This window comes from Typopeltis vanoorti, chromosome 2 (assembly GCF_054136105.1).
Source record: "Typopeltis vanoorti isolate ZY-2024b chromosome 2, IOZ_Tvanoo_1.0, whole genome shotgun sequence".
NCBI lineage: Eukaryota > Metazoa > Arthropoda > Arachnida > Uropygi > Thelyphonidae > Typopeltis > Typopeltis vanoorti.
The window spans coordinates 179,309,270-179,327,527 of record NC_143550.1 but is presented as its reverse complement, the minus strand read 5'-3'; the positions used below and the strand labels follow the sequence as shown (position 1 = coordinate 179,327,527).

General features: G+C 35.5%; 1 protein-coding gene across 1 annotated transcript in view; it reads right to left on the bottom strand.

Moving 5' to 3' along the window:
• Window positions 1-2,741: 2,741 nt before the first annotated feature.
• LOC150109695 (U6 snRNA-associated Sm-like protein LSm5) overlaps window positions 2,742-18,258 on the bottom strand; it is a 55,291-nt gene continuing 39,774 nt past the window's right edge. The window contains exons 3-5 of the mRNA XM_090409751.1: window positions 17,448-17,475; window positions 3,746-3,818; window positions 2,742-3,007 (exon numbers count right to left, since the gene is read on the bottom strand). Coding sequence (XP_090265877.1) covers window positions 2,975-3,007; window positions 3,746-3,818; window positions 17,448-17,475 — 134 coding nt within the window. The 3' untranslated portion in view covers window positions 2,742-2,974. The remainder of the gene's footprint in view (window positions 3,008-3,745; window positions 3,819-17,447; window positions 17,476-18,258) is intronic.

Sequence of the window (18,258 nt, the reverse complement as noted above, 5' to 3'; positions counted from 1 at the left end):
ATGTAATAACTTATAAAAAAAATTGTTATAGTTGCATGTCAATCTTCCCTCAAACTCATATCTCTAAGTATTACATTGTCATATTTTCCATTTTTGCAGGTTAGTATAACGAGAAATGCTATTTAACAGTTCAGATGAACGAATCTATAACTGTTCTGAATTGCATAGTGTAGCTATTGAAACATATAACTTCATGCATATAAAGCTGAATACCAGACTACCAATATCTTTTTACATTTCAAGTTTCAAAACACCTGAAATGGAAACAGTTGTAATCACAATTGTGTTTCCTTTTTCTTTTTGTATATACTACAAATGTTTCCTTTTCTTCTTCTTCTTATCTCCATGGAGTCAGTAGACTCATCGTGGGAGACCCAAACTATCAAGACAATATCTATCATATCTCTTGAATTCATTTACAGACAAAGAACTCACAACTGAGTCAGGCAATGCATTCCATTCATTCACCACCCACCAGGAGAAAAACCTCGTTCTCACACCCTCATTAACCACACTTTTCCTTAATTTCCAGGGATATCCTCTTGTTCTTCCATCACTATCACACAGCTGAAATATTTCCCTTGCATCAATGTTATAAAAACCTTTTAGTAATTTAAATGTTTATATCATATCCCCTCTTCTCCACCTATCAACCAACATCTGCAATCCACAAGCTCTCAATCTATCAATGTAGAGAGCATTTTTTACACCACTCACCAACTTAGTCACTCTCCTCTGAGCCCTTTCCACCAATCCTCATCTCCAAGGAATCCAGGCGACCAGACTTGAGCACAGTAATCCAAATGTGGTAGTATCAACACCTTATAAAGAGAAATAATAACCCCTTTTTCTCTGGGTGTAAGTGTGTTCTTCAATAACCAAGTAATCCTATGTGCAATCTTGGACACCTTAGTAATGTGTCCCCTGAACTTCATCTCCCCATCGACCAACACTCCCAACTCCCTAGCCTCATCAATCTCTTGGAGTACCGTTCCATCAATGTAGTACACAGCTGGTAATCTTTTAATCCCAAAATGCATCTTTCCACTTTTCCACACTGAACTGACATCCATTACCCTTTGTCCATTTTTCCAGCTTATTTAAACATCAGCTTGATTTTTTACTGCACTACCCAACTTTGCATCATCAGCAAACAACTGAATCGCTCTCTTTAAGCCATTTCCTATATCATTTATGTACAAATTAAACAACAATGGCCCAAACACAGAGCCCTGAGATACACCACTGGTCACCTGCCTCATCCTGGACTCTGCTCCTCCATACACCACCTTCTGGTATCTCTCCCTGAGCCATTCTCATATCCATATTACCAGTTTAGTACCCATCCCCATCTGCTCCAATTTGCACAACAGTATTCCATGGGGTATCCTCTGGATGTTAATGTGTTAAAAGCCTTAGCAAAATCCAGAAGTACCACTGTGTAGGTGTAGCCATTTCCTTTGTCTAACTCAGATGTCATTCTATTATAAAAAGTTAATAGATTGCTAAAGCAGGATCGACCTTTAACAAAACCATGTTGGCCCCTATAGATGATACTACAAGGTCTTTATTCCACATGTCTTTCCATATTGTTTTCAAGCTGTCGTTGCATGATGCTTTGTTGGCTTTTATATAATTTCTAACATAATAAAATATCTAAGAAAAAACATTTTTTAAAAAAAATTATAGTATCAGGGGTTTCTCATTTCTCTGACTCTGCAAGCATTACCTGCTTTGGATAAGTAATTTTATTTCACTTAATTAGGATGAGTAATCAGTTTGAGAGCCAAATCATAAGATATTCCATTTCAAAATTCACCTCCCCTTCCCTGTTGCAATACAAGTCTAAACATATTTGTGAAAGGTCTAACTTTTTATTTTAAATACATCTATTTATTAAAACAAGTTCCTTTACATTTCAATGCAATATTAATGTTTCATCTGCTAATGATCACAATTATATAAAATGTAAACAACAGAAAAGGATGAACTGCACTGGAAGACTGACAGCATTGATGCACACTGCTACTAACCCACTCCCTCACCTAGATGACATAAACCCCAAGCCCACCACCAAATGTATGATGACTCATTGACTCAATCCTTTAGCTTGCTCTCTTTGCAAATAAAAAAAAAATTCTAAATTTTTTCTTTAGGACAGAAGTCTTTTGTCCATTAAATCGAGGCTCATTTCTAGCAGAACAATGCATCAAATTGTCTGCATGCTAGGTCATAATTTACTATTAAAATTATATATAAAAAATATTATTCTCAAAACTTATTCCTATCAGCAATTTAATACAACAGGGAAGAGCAACTTTCACGGTAATTGGATCAATGATAAAACGAAAGTATGCTTGTCTAGTTGTTGTACAGAAGTATACCCAATCTTTCAGTTGGTGGTAGTGTAATTCTTGAGCGTTGATGTCGACAAGAAAAAATGCACCAGATTTTCAAGTTGTGCAATTTCATGGAACATTTAGAGCTAATTCTTCTGATCTTAAATCAGAAGAATTTGATTGTATGTTAAAATGCAAACACCTCATTAAATGAGGTGTTCGCATTTTAACATACAAACCTATGAATTAAAGAACATTGAAAAGCTGTATATAATAAAAGAGGAAACATAGCTAAAACAAAACTTGAGTGCTATTTGGGAATAAAATAGTAAACTATTTTACTTATTTATTTTCTTATCAATCTGTGTTCGCATCAATATCGTAAAAATCCATTTCAACAGATAATAGATTCATTTTTTTTTATTATAATTTTCAGTAAATTTTACAGACTTTGAGAAATATGTGTATCCAAGAAGTGAGAAGTGGATTAAGTACAATTTGATAAACTATTGGTTTTGAAAGTCCCTGCCCTCCTTTTTTTTGTGTGTTAAGAAAACATATGAAAAGGAATTTAGTAACCTTTATTAATGACAAATGAAATTATAATAAAATTATATGGGTAGTTCTTTTGTGATTTAGGTATCAGGCATTTCTCCACCAGGAACCATCTATAAAAGGAAAGGGATCAAACTATATTAATACTCAACATAAAAAAATTCTTTTATTTTCATACATAATTGATTTAACATAAGACTAAGGGAGAAAAGGAATGTTAAAATATTTTGATAATTTATTCCACATTTCATCCAATAAATGTTGCATGCATTGAAGAAATTATTCCATTATTCAGAATAGGCATGCACTAAAAAAATGTTGTTTTTTGTGAAGCAAGGAGGGAGAGAAAAGGATTACTCCTTCAAAAAAAAAAAATCATACAGTAAGTAAATCTGGCTATAAAATTTTAAAGATATATCTTGGTGTTTATCAGACATATCTACTTAAAATACATTTTTCTTATAATAATTTATTTAGTGTTTCCTACCCAGACTGGTTTCGTCACATCAGTGGGAGCCAGCAAGGCTGAATTAATATAGAAGTGATATTTCACATATACATGTAGTCAAAAGGTGTAACCTTTTTTCACGATTATAATTGAAATTAAACATCCAAAAGAGTATGTGCTTTACATTATGGGATACTAAGGCAATAATGTGAAGTTATTAGCCTCTACTAGAAAAGTAGCATAGTCGCGAAGATACTTCATGTGCAAACTATGTTTGCTTACTTGGATAAAGGATTAAACAAGGATACAATTCTTAGCAAGTTTAATTTAAACTATAACCAAGTGAAAAAATCTTTATACTACCTTTAAGTTGTGTTTAGAAGTAAATTTTTAAGTAACTCACCATTGTAATGTTATTGCCATTCAGTAATATTTGATCAAGCTTAGTAATTCTTCTACCTTCTGGAGTACTTTCACTTAAATGAGAAAAAAAAAAAAAAATTCTGCTGAAATACTAGAGCCAAAAACATTTATTTTATTCTCACCTAGTTCTATATCAGGTTTTCTAAAACCTGAGTAGAAAGATGCAACAGAAAGAATATACATAACAGGTCTTGATATTTGAAATTAATTGCAAGAGTTCCAATTCATTTAAAAAATCAGTTTTAAATTCATAATACCATTTTATATTTAGAAAGACTTTTCCTGTAAGATATACAGCTATAATATCACTGCATACAACAATTTTGTTATTATTAAGAGAGACCTATAGAGAGGCCACATACTACACACATCATACTTATTCTTGAATTCATTCACAATGCTTGCCCTCACAACATCCAATGGCAATCCATTCCAATCATGCACCACCCTATGAGAGAAAAATCTAGCTCTCACCCCTTTCTTAGCAGCATTTATTCTCAGCTTCCAAGGATGTCTCTTGTCCTCTCCATAAATTGAAAAATTCCATCAATTGAAATCCTGTATGACCCTTTCAGAAGTTTAAGTCTCAATCATATGAACCCTCTTTCTCCTGTTTGCTAGTGCCTGCAGTCTACAAATTCCCAATCTGTCTTCATAATCAGTATTCCACAATCTTGATATCATTTTTAACACTTTCCTTTGCTCTCTCCAATATATCAGAATCACAATGTAAACCAGGAGACCAGACCTGCGCACAATAGTCCAAGTGAGATCTTATCAAGGCCTTGTAAAGAGGCAAAGTAATATCCTTATCTTTACATGCGAACATTTGTTTCAGCATTGGAATTATCTTTCGAGTTGTAATTGCAATCTTTGCTACATGGCCACGAACTTCAATTTCCAGTCTATTCAAGATCCCTATCATCTTGTGAATGACTTTGCATTTTCTGACATCCATTTTCCCATGCTCACAATTCCAAAAAGTCAAAAATGGTGTTTGCACTCTTGAGACCAAAGTTCCAGTTTACTTGTGCCTCATTTTTTCCAGAATGCAACATGTGACATATTCAGAGCTATATTACAAATGAATAGAACTAAATTTTTTTTCTTTTCAAGAATACAACTTTAAAATAGTTATTCTATATGCGAGCCACTAGACAGTATATATGGGAGTGAAACTAATTAATATGGAGGCTTATTAATTAGTTGAGTTAAAGAACAATATTGTTGCCACTGGCCATGAAAATGGTATTCAGTGTATGCATGTGCATGCATAGGGGTGGGTTACTTCCCAGGTACCACCACCATCTGTAAAAGCAAGTGAAATTCTACACTTGCATGACTTACCAAGAAGTTCAATGCAGAAAAAAATCTTCCCAAACCATTTAGATCCTACTTAACAAATAGTGCAAGACAATGCTGTGCATCGTCTTGCACCAAATTCAATTGTCTATTTACATCTCGAATATGAAACCACAACTACTTTTCCTAACAGACGCTAGTCAGCTTCAATCATTATTCACTGTTTATCATACATTCTTCAACTCTTTACTTAATGGTAATATTTGTGAATATGTTTACTCTGAAATCTACATCAGCAGGGCTTGACAAAACAGATATTTTTTAAATTAAAAATAACTTCTATGCAAAATATTTTTAAAATAAAGAAAACACAGATGCAGTATATTAATCACTTTCTCTGAAACTCCTGTTAGGACATAAGGACATATAATAAAATGGGTGTGTGGGGGGGAAGAAGTATGGTTTTGCTTAATTTGTCAAGTTTTGTATACCAGAATATTCAATTTAGAATTCATCAAATTATAGGGTTGGTTTCTCAAATTCACCCACTGCCATTATGCGGGCAAAATTTAAAATGGACAAATGAAACTTATTTGTGTCAGTGGTCCCAGAAGGTTTTCCTAAGGAAGAAGTGAAGGAATTTTTCAAGTCATTAGCGCAGGCAATGAACACAAACGAAATGGAAAAAGTAGTCCTTGTTGGAGACATGAACAGCAGAATAGAAAATAAATCCCAACAAGCATAGAGAAACATTTTGGAAAAATTTGCTCATGAACTGCAAGGCTAATAACAATGGTAAGTACATGCTGGATTTCTGCTTAGAATTTAGCTCATTACTAACACCATGTTCCAACATACAAAGATGTACATAAGTTCACATGGAGAAGACAAGAAATAACAAGAGCCCCACTGACTATATTACTGTTGATAGTGATATCCTCATGCTGGTTCAGGTCATGAGTACAGAGGATTTGAAATTGGAAGTGATCAACACTTAGTTTTAAGTAGGATAAAAATGAATATCACAATGAAAATAACAACATACATAAAGAAGACTTCAGTAAGAATATACAAGCTAAACATGAGGAAGGTATTTGGAAAATGTTCTGGCAATTATTGAAAAACAACTTAGAAATGGAGGAAACAGTACTGTAAAAGGAATCAAAGATGATAAAGATGACATGAAACTGAAGATAAGGAAATTCTACATGTATAGAGTAATCACTTTGAGCAACTGTTAAATGAAATGAGCAGTAACGGAATTGTACTAGAAATATTCATGAGGAGTGAAAATTTAGCAGTGCATATCAATAGTTGAGGTAGAAAAGGTATTAAAAGCCTGAAATGTGGAAAGGCAGCTAAAGTAGATTAAATTCAACCAGAAATGCTCAAATATGGAAGTATAAAAGTTTTCTAGTGACTATACTACATAATATAAAGGGCACAGTTGCAATTCAAATGATCGAAGTAGAGATTTCATAGCTCCCATCTATAAAAAAGCGATAAAGCTAATGTGAGAATTACAGAGGAATTTCTCTGTTAAATGTTCCAGGTAAGAATTCTGCAAGACTTGAGAAGAATAAGAAAAATTATAGAACTTAGAGAAAAACAAGCTGGATTCAAGCCAAATAGAGGTTATCAAGATCAGATTTGCACTTTAAGACAAATAATTGAGAATGCATGGAAATATGACAAGAATACAATAAGCAAAGTTGGAATGGTGTTATATGGTGGGAAGTCATATGAACAAATTCATATGAAATAAGGGAGAACCTAAGTCAAAATACTTAACTAGAGCACACAAGACAGTGCTCAAATTAATAACTTATGAATATGAGAGTTGGATTAGAAATAAAATAGTTGATGAAAGACTGGAGACCACACATACTAGAGTTCTGAGAAAAAATTGAGCATAAACATGTAACATCAATGGCAGAATCATATTAAAAATTAAGATAATAGGAACGAATGCGATTCCAAGATGAGAGGAAAAACACTGAGAGAAAATCCAAGATCTAGGTGGATTGATTTAGTCAGAAGTGCCTTAGAAGAACGAAATGTTAAATATGACAATACTAGACTGCTGACATGAAATAGACTAATCTGGAAGAAAATTGTTGATAGGAAATTCATAATGATGTAAAGTTAATCAGGCAGTACCATCATAGTAGCCTGGATACTCTTTGCAGTGCACATTCATCATTTGACATTCAGTTAAACATAGGTGTGTCGATATTGTCTAAATTGTAGATTAAGTATTACTGTGAGATATTTAAATGTGAAACACAGTGTTTGGATAAATTTTTTAAGCAACATTATCAGAAATTCATTGTTTTTGTTAGCATATTGATATAAAATGGCAGTGATAGATAAATCATTGCAGAGGTCTGTGCAGAAGACAATGTAAACTGTGTAGATTTCTGAAAAATGTACAGTGCTGTGAATGTACTATTGTACAGGGTGTTCGGGATAAATTTGACATATTTATAATTAATTATATTTTTCTGTAAGTTACATGTATTAACACACACTTCTCTTCATTTAAAAGTTTGGACCCTTCTTCATTCATATACAAGATGTCAGAAAGGATGGATAGCTGGAACCCACCTCAATCATGGAAGAGAATAACTTGTATCATGATGATTTGTGCCCGCCATCAAAATAAGGATATTACGACTGCTGCCCAATGCTCCCTGAATACAGTAAAAACAATCAGGCATGAACTAGAGACTTGCAATGGTGACTACGAGGATGTAGCAAGAAGAAAGATCCCTAGCAGACGATCTGATTGCGTTCGTACAGCAGAATTCCTCGCAAATCTGCAGGAACAGGTGTTGAAGAACCCTGGCATTGGAATTCGGGCTTTGTTCGTGGAGTTGCTAACTGTAGTCAAGCCCTGGATAACAAGGGTAGCCAATGGTAGGCCGTATGTATGGCAGCAGGCTTCGGCCCCTTGCCACACCTCTGGGAAAAGTCAAAAATGGTTGTCTGAAAATTTCTACGACTTCACCAGTCCAAATGTTTGGCCTCCAAACTCCCCAGACCTTAACCCCATGGATTATTTTGTATGGGGCGCAGTTGAAAAAGACACCAATCGCACTTCCAGTAATACAAAAGCCCAGTTAATGGATAAAATTAAAACAGTTTTTGCGGCCCTTCCCAGGGAGACTGTAGCATCAGCTTGTTCGAGGTTCCGAAGCAGAATTGAAGCTGTGATCGATGCTAATGGTGGTTATTTTGAGTAAATCTTGTTGATAGTATTGTAATTAACTCTGCCTGTAATGTTTTTTTGTCAATTCATTAAATTTAATAGATACAAAGAAGATTTTCTTTTTCCTTACGAAACTGTCAAATTTATCCCGAACACCCTGTATGTGTGGGAAGATGTTGTGATATTCATGTAGAAAGCTTGAATAAGAGAAAAGAATGAGTGTAGGTATGTAGGAAATGTGATATTCTGATGGCCATGAGGCTTGCTTAAACATGAACGGGGAGCATGGTGTCATAACTGACAAAACAGTTGAAGTTTGTGTGATTGTTCAGATAGTGTGTGGAATAGGATGTGACAGCAAAGAAAAAATTTTAATAGCTGATATAGCAGGTGATTATGATGTTGAAAAAGAGAGGAAAATTAACAAAAAAAAAGTGGACAATAATGATGATGTAAAATAGAGTGCAATTAACAGTAAAGTGGTGAGCAGAGTTGGCAAACAAGTGTGTGAAACTGGCAATCAAACGAGAGTGAATGATAGTAAAAAAAAAGAGAACTGGAGATATGCATGGAAAAGTGAAGAAAGTGAAAACAATTTATGTTGGTATGAAAAAGGTAACAAAGGATCTGCGAGTGGTGTTGTATGGTGATTCAATTATTACAGGTGCGGTAAATGAGAAGATGAACTGCGCTTGTTTTCATCATCATCATATTCCTGACATGTACTCTCAAGGGGGTGTATAGGATATGATGGTACTATATGAAAACTTACAATAAATTTTTCTCCAAATCAGTCTGTTACCTGTCAAGACTCCAACATTATCAGATCTTAGGTTTCTGTTTTATAAGAAACTTTTAACTGTTTGAATCCACCTACATCTTGGTCTTTTTCCTGCAAACCTGGCAGAGAACACTTGTTTTGTTAAACTTTCATCTCCCATCCAGTTTCAGTGACCATATCATCTCAGATTAGCTTTGCTAACATTCCTGGATTAACAATGTCAAGTTCTTTCCTAATATCTTCGTTTTTAATATGATAATGCCATTGATGCCATCTGTTCATGCCTGTAATCTTTCTCTCGTAACTGTGATCTCTAGTCTTTGGTCAAGTATTTTATTTCTAAAATAAAAAACTTGACCAAAAATTGGTTTGATGACTATCTTGTACAGCTAATTTAGTGTTTTGAATAATTTCTCTCTTTCTCTTACTCCACATAAATTTATTCATTTGACTTCCTACCATAACAGCTTTGTTGAGTCTGTTGTCTATTTCTATATTTAATTCACCATCTTCACTTAAAATTGTGCATAGCTGAAATGTTTTACTTGTTCTATAGGTTCTCCATTCGCAATGTAGTTGATCATTTTCAATGCTGCTACCTATTTTCATTGTCTATGTCTGCTATTTCTGACCTTCATACCATATCTATTATAACAGTTATTCAATTTAGTCAGGGAATCTTGCAGACTTGTAGCAGATTTATTTAAAAGTATAACATCATCCACATAAAGTAAAGAGCTGAGATTAGCATATCCAATTTTGATATTAGGTTTAATACCACTTTCCTTCATAATGTGATCCATATAGATAATGAATAACAGAGGGGATAATGTATATCCTTGCCTGACACCAGAACCATCTTTCTGTACTTCCTTCAAATTTTAACTGCTGACTTGGAACTCAAATATGGACTTAAGTATTGCCTTGATATAATGCCCCATTGATACCATATAACTGTAGCATTTTGAATAGCTTTTCTCTTGGCATCTCACAGTCCTTCTCAACCACTTCCCAAGTATACTTGCATAAATCTTACCAGGAACTCAGTAGGAAAATACCTCTGTAATTCTCACATTCAGTTTTATTTCCCATTTTATATATGGGTACTATGAGAGCTCTACTCCAATCCTCTGGAATTTGTTCCTCTGTTCAGGCTTCCAAACTATGCAGTGCGGCTATTATAAGACTTTATACCTCCATACTTGAGCATTTCTAGAGGAATATCATCTACTCCAGCTGTCTTTCCACACTTCAGGCTTTTGATGGCTTTTTCTTCTTCAAATATGGATATGTATTCCGGATTGCATGCCTGTTGAGTGTTTTTTTACCACTGTGCTGTTACTGATAATTTCACTTGGGCATTTTTTTTGAAGTAATTATTCCCTACATCAAAGATATCTTTTTCTCCAGTTTTCATGTGCTGTAAAAGAAACCAATCTGATTCCTTCAACAGCACTCTTTCTTCCATTTCTGAGCTTTTTCAACAGCCTCCAGAATATCTTGCTACCTTCCTGATATTTATTTTCTATGTTCTTACAAAGTCTTGCCATGCTTTTGTGTAACTAGTTTTACACAGTGTCTGGGTATTCTCTAAGAACACACGCTGACTTATTTGCCAGGAACTTTTGATATGCTTTCTTTTTTTCTTTCACTGCTTCTTCAACTTCGTGTGTCCACCAAGGAGTTTTGATTTTTCTATCGTTGCAGACAACTTCACCATAAGACTCTGGCTGAATCAATCAATCAATGTTTTCTTGAATAATGTTTGTGAATTTTAGTCTACAGTTCACATCTGAGAGCTGCTCAACTTTTATTTGCTTTAAAACTTTCTTATATGTTCTTCTTTTCAAGATGAAATTCAATTTTTTCCCTCAAGAATAAATGGTGATCACTTCCAGTTTCAAATCCTCTGTACAATGTAGTGTCCTGCACCAGTGAGAAAACATCATTATCAATAATAATATAGTCAATGTGACTTTTCTTATTCAGTGCCTCTTCTCTCCATGTGAATTTGTGCATATTTTCATTGTGTTAGTAATAACCAGTTCATATCCTGAGCAGAAATCCAACAGGCATTTGCCATTATTATTAGCTTTGCTCATTTTTCCAAATTTTCCCAAACTACGAGGAAGTCGAGAAAGTAAGTTCTGCTTTTAAATATTTTCACTGCAGTGCTGTGATCGCAAGGCATTGGTGCCATTTTCAGATATTCTCGCATTGCGTACACTTCTTGTTTATAATGCCTAAGAAAACCGAATCGCCCGCCACGTGAAATTAGGTCAGTTATCAGTTGATTGAATGCGAGGAATGTTAAAGCAGCTGAAATTCATCGGCAAATTATTGAGGTTTATGGAGAACATGCAATGAGTTGTAACACAACAACTTCTCACCACCTTCGGCTGGGAACAATTCCACCAACCCCCCCATATAGTCCTGACCTCACGCCAAGCGACTTTTACCTGTTCGAACATCTGAAATCTTTCCTTGATGGCTTCAAGATGATGACGAGGTCAAAGAAACAGTTAATATGTGGGTTGCATCACAGATGACAACCTTCTACGACGAAGGTATATAACTCTTCGTGCCCCGTTATGATAACTGCCTGAACAATGGCAGAAATTATGTAGAAGAGTAGTGAAAGATGTTTACTTTAATTTCCAATAAAGTTTTTTTGTAAGTATATTTTTGTTTCTCTGACAGCCATTGGAACTTACTTTCTGAACGTCCCTCATATTTTTGTATGTCTGACAATCATTTCCTTTTCTGCTCCCCAACAAGGACCAACTTTTCCATTTTCATGTTGAGTTTGGGTGTGTTTCAGGATTTGTTGTAGCTGACTTTTTACTGCTTGCCTTGGGTCCTTGGTGAAAACAACGAGGCTTTGTTTAATTGGGTGACGTCCCAGCTGGCATGACATTCTCTCATGTTGTACCATCATTTTACATTGTTGTTTAAGCCAATAAGAATACAATTTGGTTTGCTAAATCCAAACTGCCAGTCCATCCTCATTTGTTCAGTATCCAGGTAGATACCTAACAGGGTACACCACGAGAAGGTGAGGACTGGAATGCTTTAAAGGCTATGTGATTGTCTCCTCTCAGTTATACAGCTTTGACCCTTAAAGCAGACAAGCTTTGTTTCCCAGGAGGTAAAATGAATAGTGACTGAAGCATTGGATATGAGGAGTAAACAAGCAAAGGAGTTGGTAATAGTAATAGGAACAAATGACCTAACCCGGAACATGGAGAATGTAAAGAGTGCAGTTTGTTAATGTTTGGAATAAGTTTGAAGGAAGAAATGAATTGTGTAAGAGTGATGGACTGCATTTGAATGGTTTTGGTATGAGTCATTTGGAGAGATTGCTGCTGGAAGAGAGTAACAAATGCAGGGAATAAATCTGAGCAAGCAAGAAGTGATGTGAAAGAGTAGGAGAGAGTATGGAAGGAGAGATTGAAGTGGGTAGCATGCGTGTAGAGAATGGGAGAACAAGTGTGCAAGACAAACAGAGAAATGGGGAGACTCAGGCTGGACAGTGGAATACAGCACGAGAAAGGTTGATGCTACAAGAGGATGTGAAAGTGCATATAGGCAAAAAGGGAAAGTAGTTGGATTTGAAGAAGGCTCTAGGATGAGTAAGGAGAAAAAGAAATGGCTCGAGGAAAGTATGGAGAAGTCGCACTTGTCTATCTAATAATTGGTATCAGTGAAACTTGTTAGATCCAAGAATGAGCTATTATTTTTGGATATGAAAGCTATAAGTATCAGAGACAAGGGAGATGAAATGGTTGCATTGACTGAGTTCATTCACCCAAAAATTGTTAGAATAAGTGAGATATGGTTAGAAGAGGATGACATCCTGACAGGAATAGAGATAGAAAAGTATGATGTATTTTGTGAAAATAGAAAGGGTAAAAAGGGAGGTGGAGTCTATTGATGATAGAAAAGAGTTATGTCCATAAAAGGTAGACATGCAGGGGAGAAGGGAAACAGTAGTAGTGGTTTTGAGGTAGTATAATAAGATATAGGTGAATAGAATGAATTTCTTCTGGATGTTGCTATAGACCTGGTAACGTGGAGGGTAGTGACCACAAAAATGTATTAGCCAAGCAAATGGGAAAAGGGTGATAATTATAGGCGATCTTAACTACCCAATATAGAATGGGATACTGAGAATAGCAACCAGAAGTAAAGAAAATGAGTTTCTTGACTTTTTGAGGGAAAACTACCTCAGACAGTGTCCTAAAATGTAACAGAGGGCAAATGAGGATTGAGAATCTTGGATTTGATCATCTCATCATAGGATATTATTATAAATAGGTGTCAAATCTCCCTCCAATTGGTGATAGCGACCATGAACTGATTACCTGGTTGGTTGCCAACCATGTGAGGAAAGGGCATATGTGGAACTACAAGCCTGGTAATTATGAGAAGCTCAGGAGACAGCTTGCAGCTGTAGCATGGAATGAGGAGTTGGGTGGAAAGGATATCATTGCTGCTTGGGTGATATTCATGAATTAACTAGTAGAAGCAATGTCTAAATGCATTTTGAAGATCAGAAAGTTAAATTAAGTAGGTGTGAAATGGGTGAATGAAGAGATTAACCATTGTTACACCTGATATCTTGAGAATATAGTATTCTCAGTTATCGTGGTGTAACATGAAAAATAAATAACCTAAATAAAAACCCCTGCATAACAAGGATAATTTAATTAATAAAATATTCTTGCATCCAGTATAAATTGAGTAAAATGTAAAGATCTATTGTTTAGTTAAGATAACAAAAGAAAGGAATGTATTAAGATATATTATGACTAAACAAGGAATTTGTATTAAATAAGTAGCTAACTAAGAATTAATATAGTAATGCGATTAAGAATGAAAGAGTTAAGTGCATAAGTATAAAAGAATGAGTCATGAAATGCACTATGTAAGAGGCTATAGATTAAGCATTAAGTAGAATTCTGAGAAAAGGTTTGAAAAGAGGTTAAGATAGAGGCTAACAAGGGAAATAACGGAATATCGCTTAGGGCCTATACGCGGATAGAGTTGCCGATCAAAATGACGTATGGCAGCAAAATGCTATCCAATTGGTAGACAGACGGAAAACAAGTAGGAGGCAGGAGAAAGAAGTAAGAAAGGGCGCCGTTAGGAAAGCAGCTATAAAAGGGTTGGTAACCCCCCCCCCCAGTGGCTTTTGGCTTTTTTTTTGGAAGAGTAGGCTCTTTTGGGTTTTGGGGGAGACGTTTAGAGAGTCAAGGAGGCTTGAGGCCTTTGCCTTTTGTAAGAGGAGAAGAAACGTTTGGATAGTCGCGGTGGTTTTAGTTAGGTTTTCTAGTGGATTTCACGGTGTTCCTGAGTGGAGAGATATGGCTTATATCCTCATGCCACAACAAGGAATCGAAGGTGAGCGGGAAAGCTATTCCCGTATTCCTATGTAGAAAGCGAAATATACCATAAAGTCATAGGAAACTGTGAAGATATCAATGTCCTCGTTTCAGATAGTACAGCCGACGGCACAGATGTTCATAAAGCCCTGAATTGCAAGAAGTTATGCAAGCAAGTTCGTTCAGTAGAAGGTAAAGGCCCGTAAGTGAAGCTAAAGAAAGGTATTGTGAATTTTGTCTTATGTTAACTAGAAGTTGTTTGTGATAGATACCGTTGTCATAATACGGAACTGTTAAAGTGATTAGGGAGAAAATATAATAGGACTTTAGAATTTGATAAAGAGTGTTAAAAGTAAGCTAGCTAGTGTTGATAATTTGTGAATAATTAATTATCCTAAGAATCTTGAGTGCCTACTATATTGTAAAGGGAAGGTTAATGACATAGTTGTGTGTTAATGAAGTAAATGGTTTTATTAATATTGAGTTTGATTAGCGTAAATTGAGTAACCAAGTAGACTGAGGAATTTGAATGCCTAGTGTGATGTGTAGAGAATCCGAATTGTCCTAAGTATGTGCTAGAGTAGTTAATGACTTTGTTAGTGCACTTGAAGTTGAATAATCTATTAATGTGTGGTGATCTAATCTTTCCATGTTAAGTGAGTTCATATTTTGTATGAAATTTTGTGGTGGCATGAACGTAGTAACTTTTGTCGAATCATAGCCCAACTATTTGTTTTAAGCTAATTTTAGTGTGTAAGTAATATAGTTGAGTAATTTGATATGTACCATGTTTAGAGAAATAATAAACCTTTTGTTTAATGGAAAAGAAAGTTGTCTAATATTGCTAATCCAATGCACCGCTTAGAAACATTCGAGCCTAACCACGCGGGGAACTAATGTTAAGAAACGGGAAGTTTAAAGAGTTAATGTTGAGTAGCAAGAAATTGTGTCACGACTGCAATAGTTACACTTTTAGATATTTGAGTTCCTTTCTCTGTTTATGTATAAAATATCTTAAACTAAATATCCCAAAGGGCGCAGTTAAAATACAAATACTAGGGATATTACGGGGAACAATAACTCAGATATTAATAGAAACTTAGGTGGTGTCTTGAAAGTAGAAGTTAGGAGAATATAGACGAAGGCAGTTTGTAAGTCAAACAAAATTGTAAGATAGGGACATAACACCATGCAATACAGAGAAAAAAAAGACATTATGGAAGCAACATAAGAGGAATGGTAATAATCAATTCCATGAAGAATACAAAGAACAGGCATGCCTTGGTTGGTAAGGGTAGCAAAAGTGAGGTATGTGCAGCAGTTAGCTAATGAAGCCAAAGATAATCCTAGGGAGTTCTTTTGATGTGTAGCCAACAAAAGGCATTAATTGGAGAAAATGGTAAAAGGACAACTGCTGTAGAGGATATAGTTGAGATAGTTAATGAGCTGTTCATAAAGGTCTTTCATCCTTGTGAATGTGACATCACGGAGAGCTTGAGGACAGTGAATGATAAGTAGACACTGACTCTGAGTGAGCAAGAGGTAAATGGGGAATTAAGCAAACTTCTGTGGGACTTGACATATCACTGCATAATTTGAAGGAATGTGCCAGGAGTTGACTTCTGCCTTGACATATTTGTTTAATATGAGTCTTACATTGGGTCAAGTTCCAAAGGAATAGAAGGAAGGCAAGATTATAAAGGAGACAACAAAATTCAAGCATCAAATTAGCCAATCTGGGTGTCAGAAGTTGTGGCTGAAATGTTGGAAAGGCTGGTGACAATCAGGATCCAGAATTGAGTTGACAACAATAGTATTATCTTTGATGGATAGCACATATTTACTAAAGGAGGTCATGTTTTAGATCTACTTACTTATTATAATAAGGTGAAAGCCGTACTGAACGGAAAGATGGATGCACAGTAGTATACTTAGACTTTGCAATGACCACACAATAAGTGCTAGTCAAACTAGAGTGGCTGAGGTTGGATAATAGACTAGGACATTGGATTGGAGATTGGCCATCTGATAGGTATCAGCAAGTTGTGTATGGAGAGAGCATATCCCAGAAGAGGAAAGTCACTAGTGGTGTGCCTCAGGGGTCAGTTTAACCTGTATATTAATGATATTGGGGAGGATTTGAATGGGGATATACAGTTGTTTGCAGATGATGCAGAGTTGAGGAAAACTATGAGGAGTAGAGCAGATGTTATGGTCTTACAAGAAGACTAAAAGAGACTGGGCATGGGAGTGGAGATATCAGTTCAATGTTGTGAAATGTAAGGTTTTAAAATTTAGAAAACAAAGACAGGATGTAGAATTTATTCTTGGTGGGAATATATATTGTTGGAGGTGGAGGATATAAGAGATGTTGGGATGATGGTAGATAAGGATCTAAAATTTAGAGGACACATTGCCAAAATTATGAGGGCAACACAATGAATTATAGGAATGATGGTAGATTGGGGGGGGGGTGAACAAGAGGTCATCCCTGGAAGCTGTACACAGAGGGTGTAAACAAGGGAGTGAGAAACAGTTTTTTTTGCATGGAGAGCTGTGAGTGATTGGAATGCATTGCTTGAGAGTTTGGTGTCTAGAGAGAACTTGAATGTGTTTAAGGCACATGGTATGATGAACTGTGTGTGTAAGACAAAAGGGACCTCCAAGATGAGTCTGTGACTCCATGGGGCCTCAGGATGATAATAATAATTTGGTGACAATGTTTACATATGCATATAGTCTCCTTGCTTCTACTGTATGCATAAATAAATGGATGCACATATTTCTTAGATCAGTTTGTTTTTCTCTCTTTTATATTAAAAAGCCATTTCAAGAACCTGCTGAATTTTCAACTGCTAGTAAGTCATGTTCTCACGTGTATTTTCTAATAAGTATTAAAAATCATTAGGCATTGCAACTATTATCTGGTAACAAAACAGAACAAAATCTATGCTGAATATATAGATTATTAAAAAATATATAATACATCCGATAGGTTACTTACTATTCTGTAACATCTTCAAGAACCATATCTATTAGAACATGTTAAGAAAACAAACTGAGATCCACATAATGTTTTGTGTGTAGTATTTTTGAGATAAGGTAAGGAATACCGGCACCTTTATTAATAGTGACACATTACATAATTGGATGGTGTAGTATATTTAGAAATGTGTAATATTTAGTAAATATTCCTTTTTACACATTGTTCTAGGGGTGCTTAAGGGTCAAAGCTGTATAACTGAGAGGAGACCTCCACATAGCCTTTAAAGGAATGCAGAGTATACCGACCAGGGCATCTGACCTAATGTCCAATCTTCACCTTCTCGTGGTGCACCCTGTTGGGTATCTACTTTGATACTGAACGAACGAGGATGGGCTGGAAATTTGGGATTTAGCCAACCAAATTGTATTCTTATTGGTTAAACCAAAATAAAAAATGATGGTACAACATGACAAAATTTCATGCCGTCTGGGGCGTCGCCCAGTTAAACAAGACCCCCGTTGTTTTCGCGAGGGAACCAGGGCGAACAGCGAAAAGTCAGCTACTGGAACAAATCTGAAAACAAACCCCAACTCAACATCACCACAGTTAAAGATCAGTACTATCAACATAAGAAGCCTGAATGGCAAAGAAATGGAGCTAGCTGAAGAATTAGATAAGTACCAGATCGACATAATAGGGGTGACTGAAACAAAAAAGACAAAAACTGGTGAGATCTTTCTGAGCAATAAATACAAAATGTTATATTCAGGCAATGACAATCAAGGAAAAGAAGGAGTAGCCATAGTATTCAACACAAAATATGAGGCTA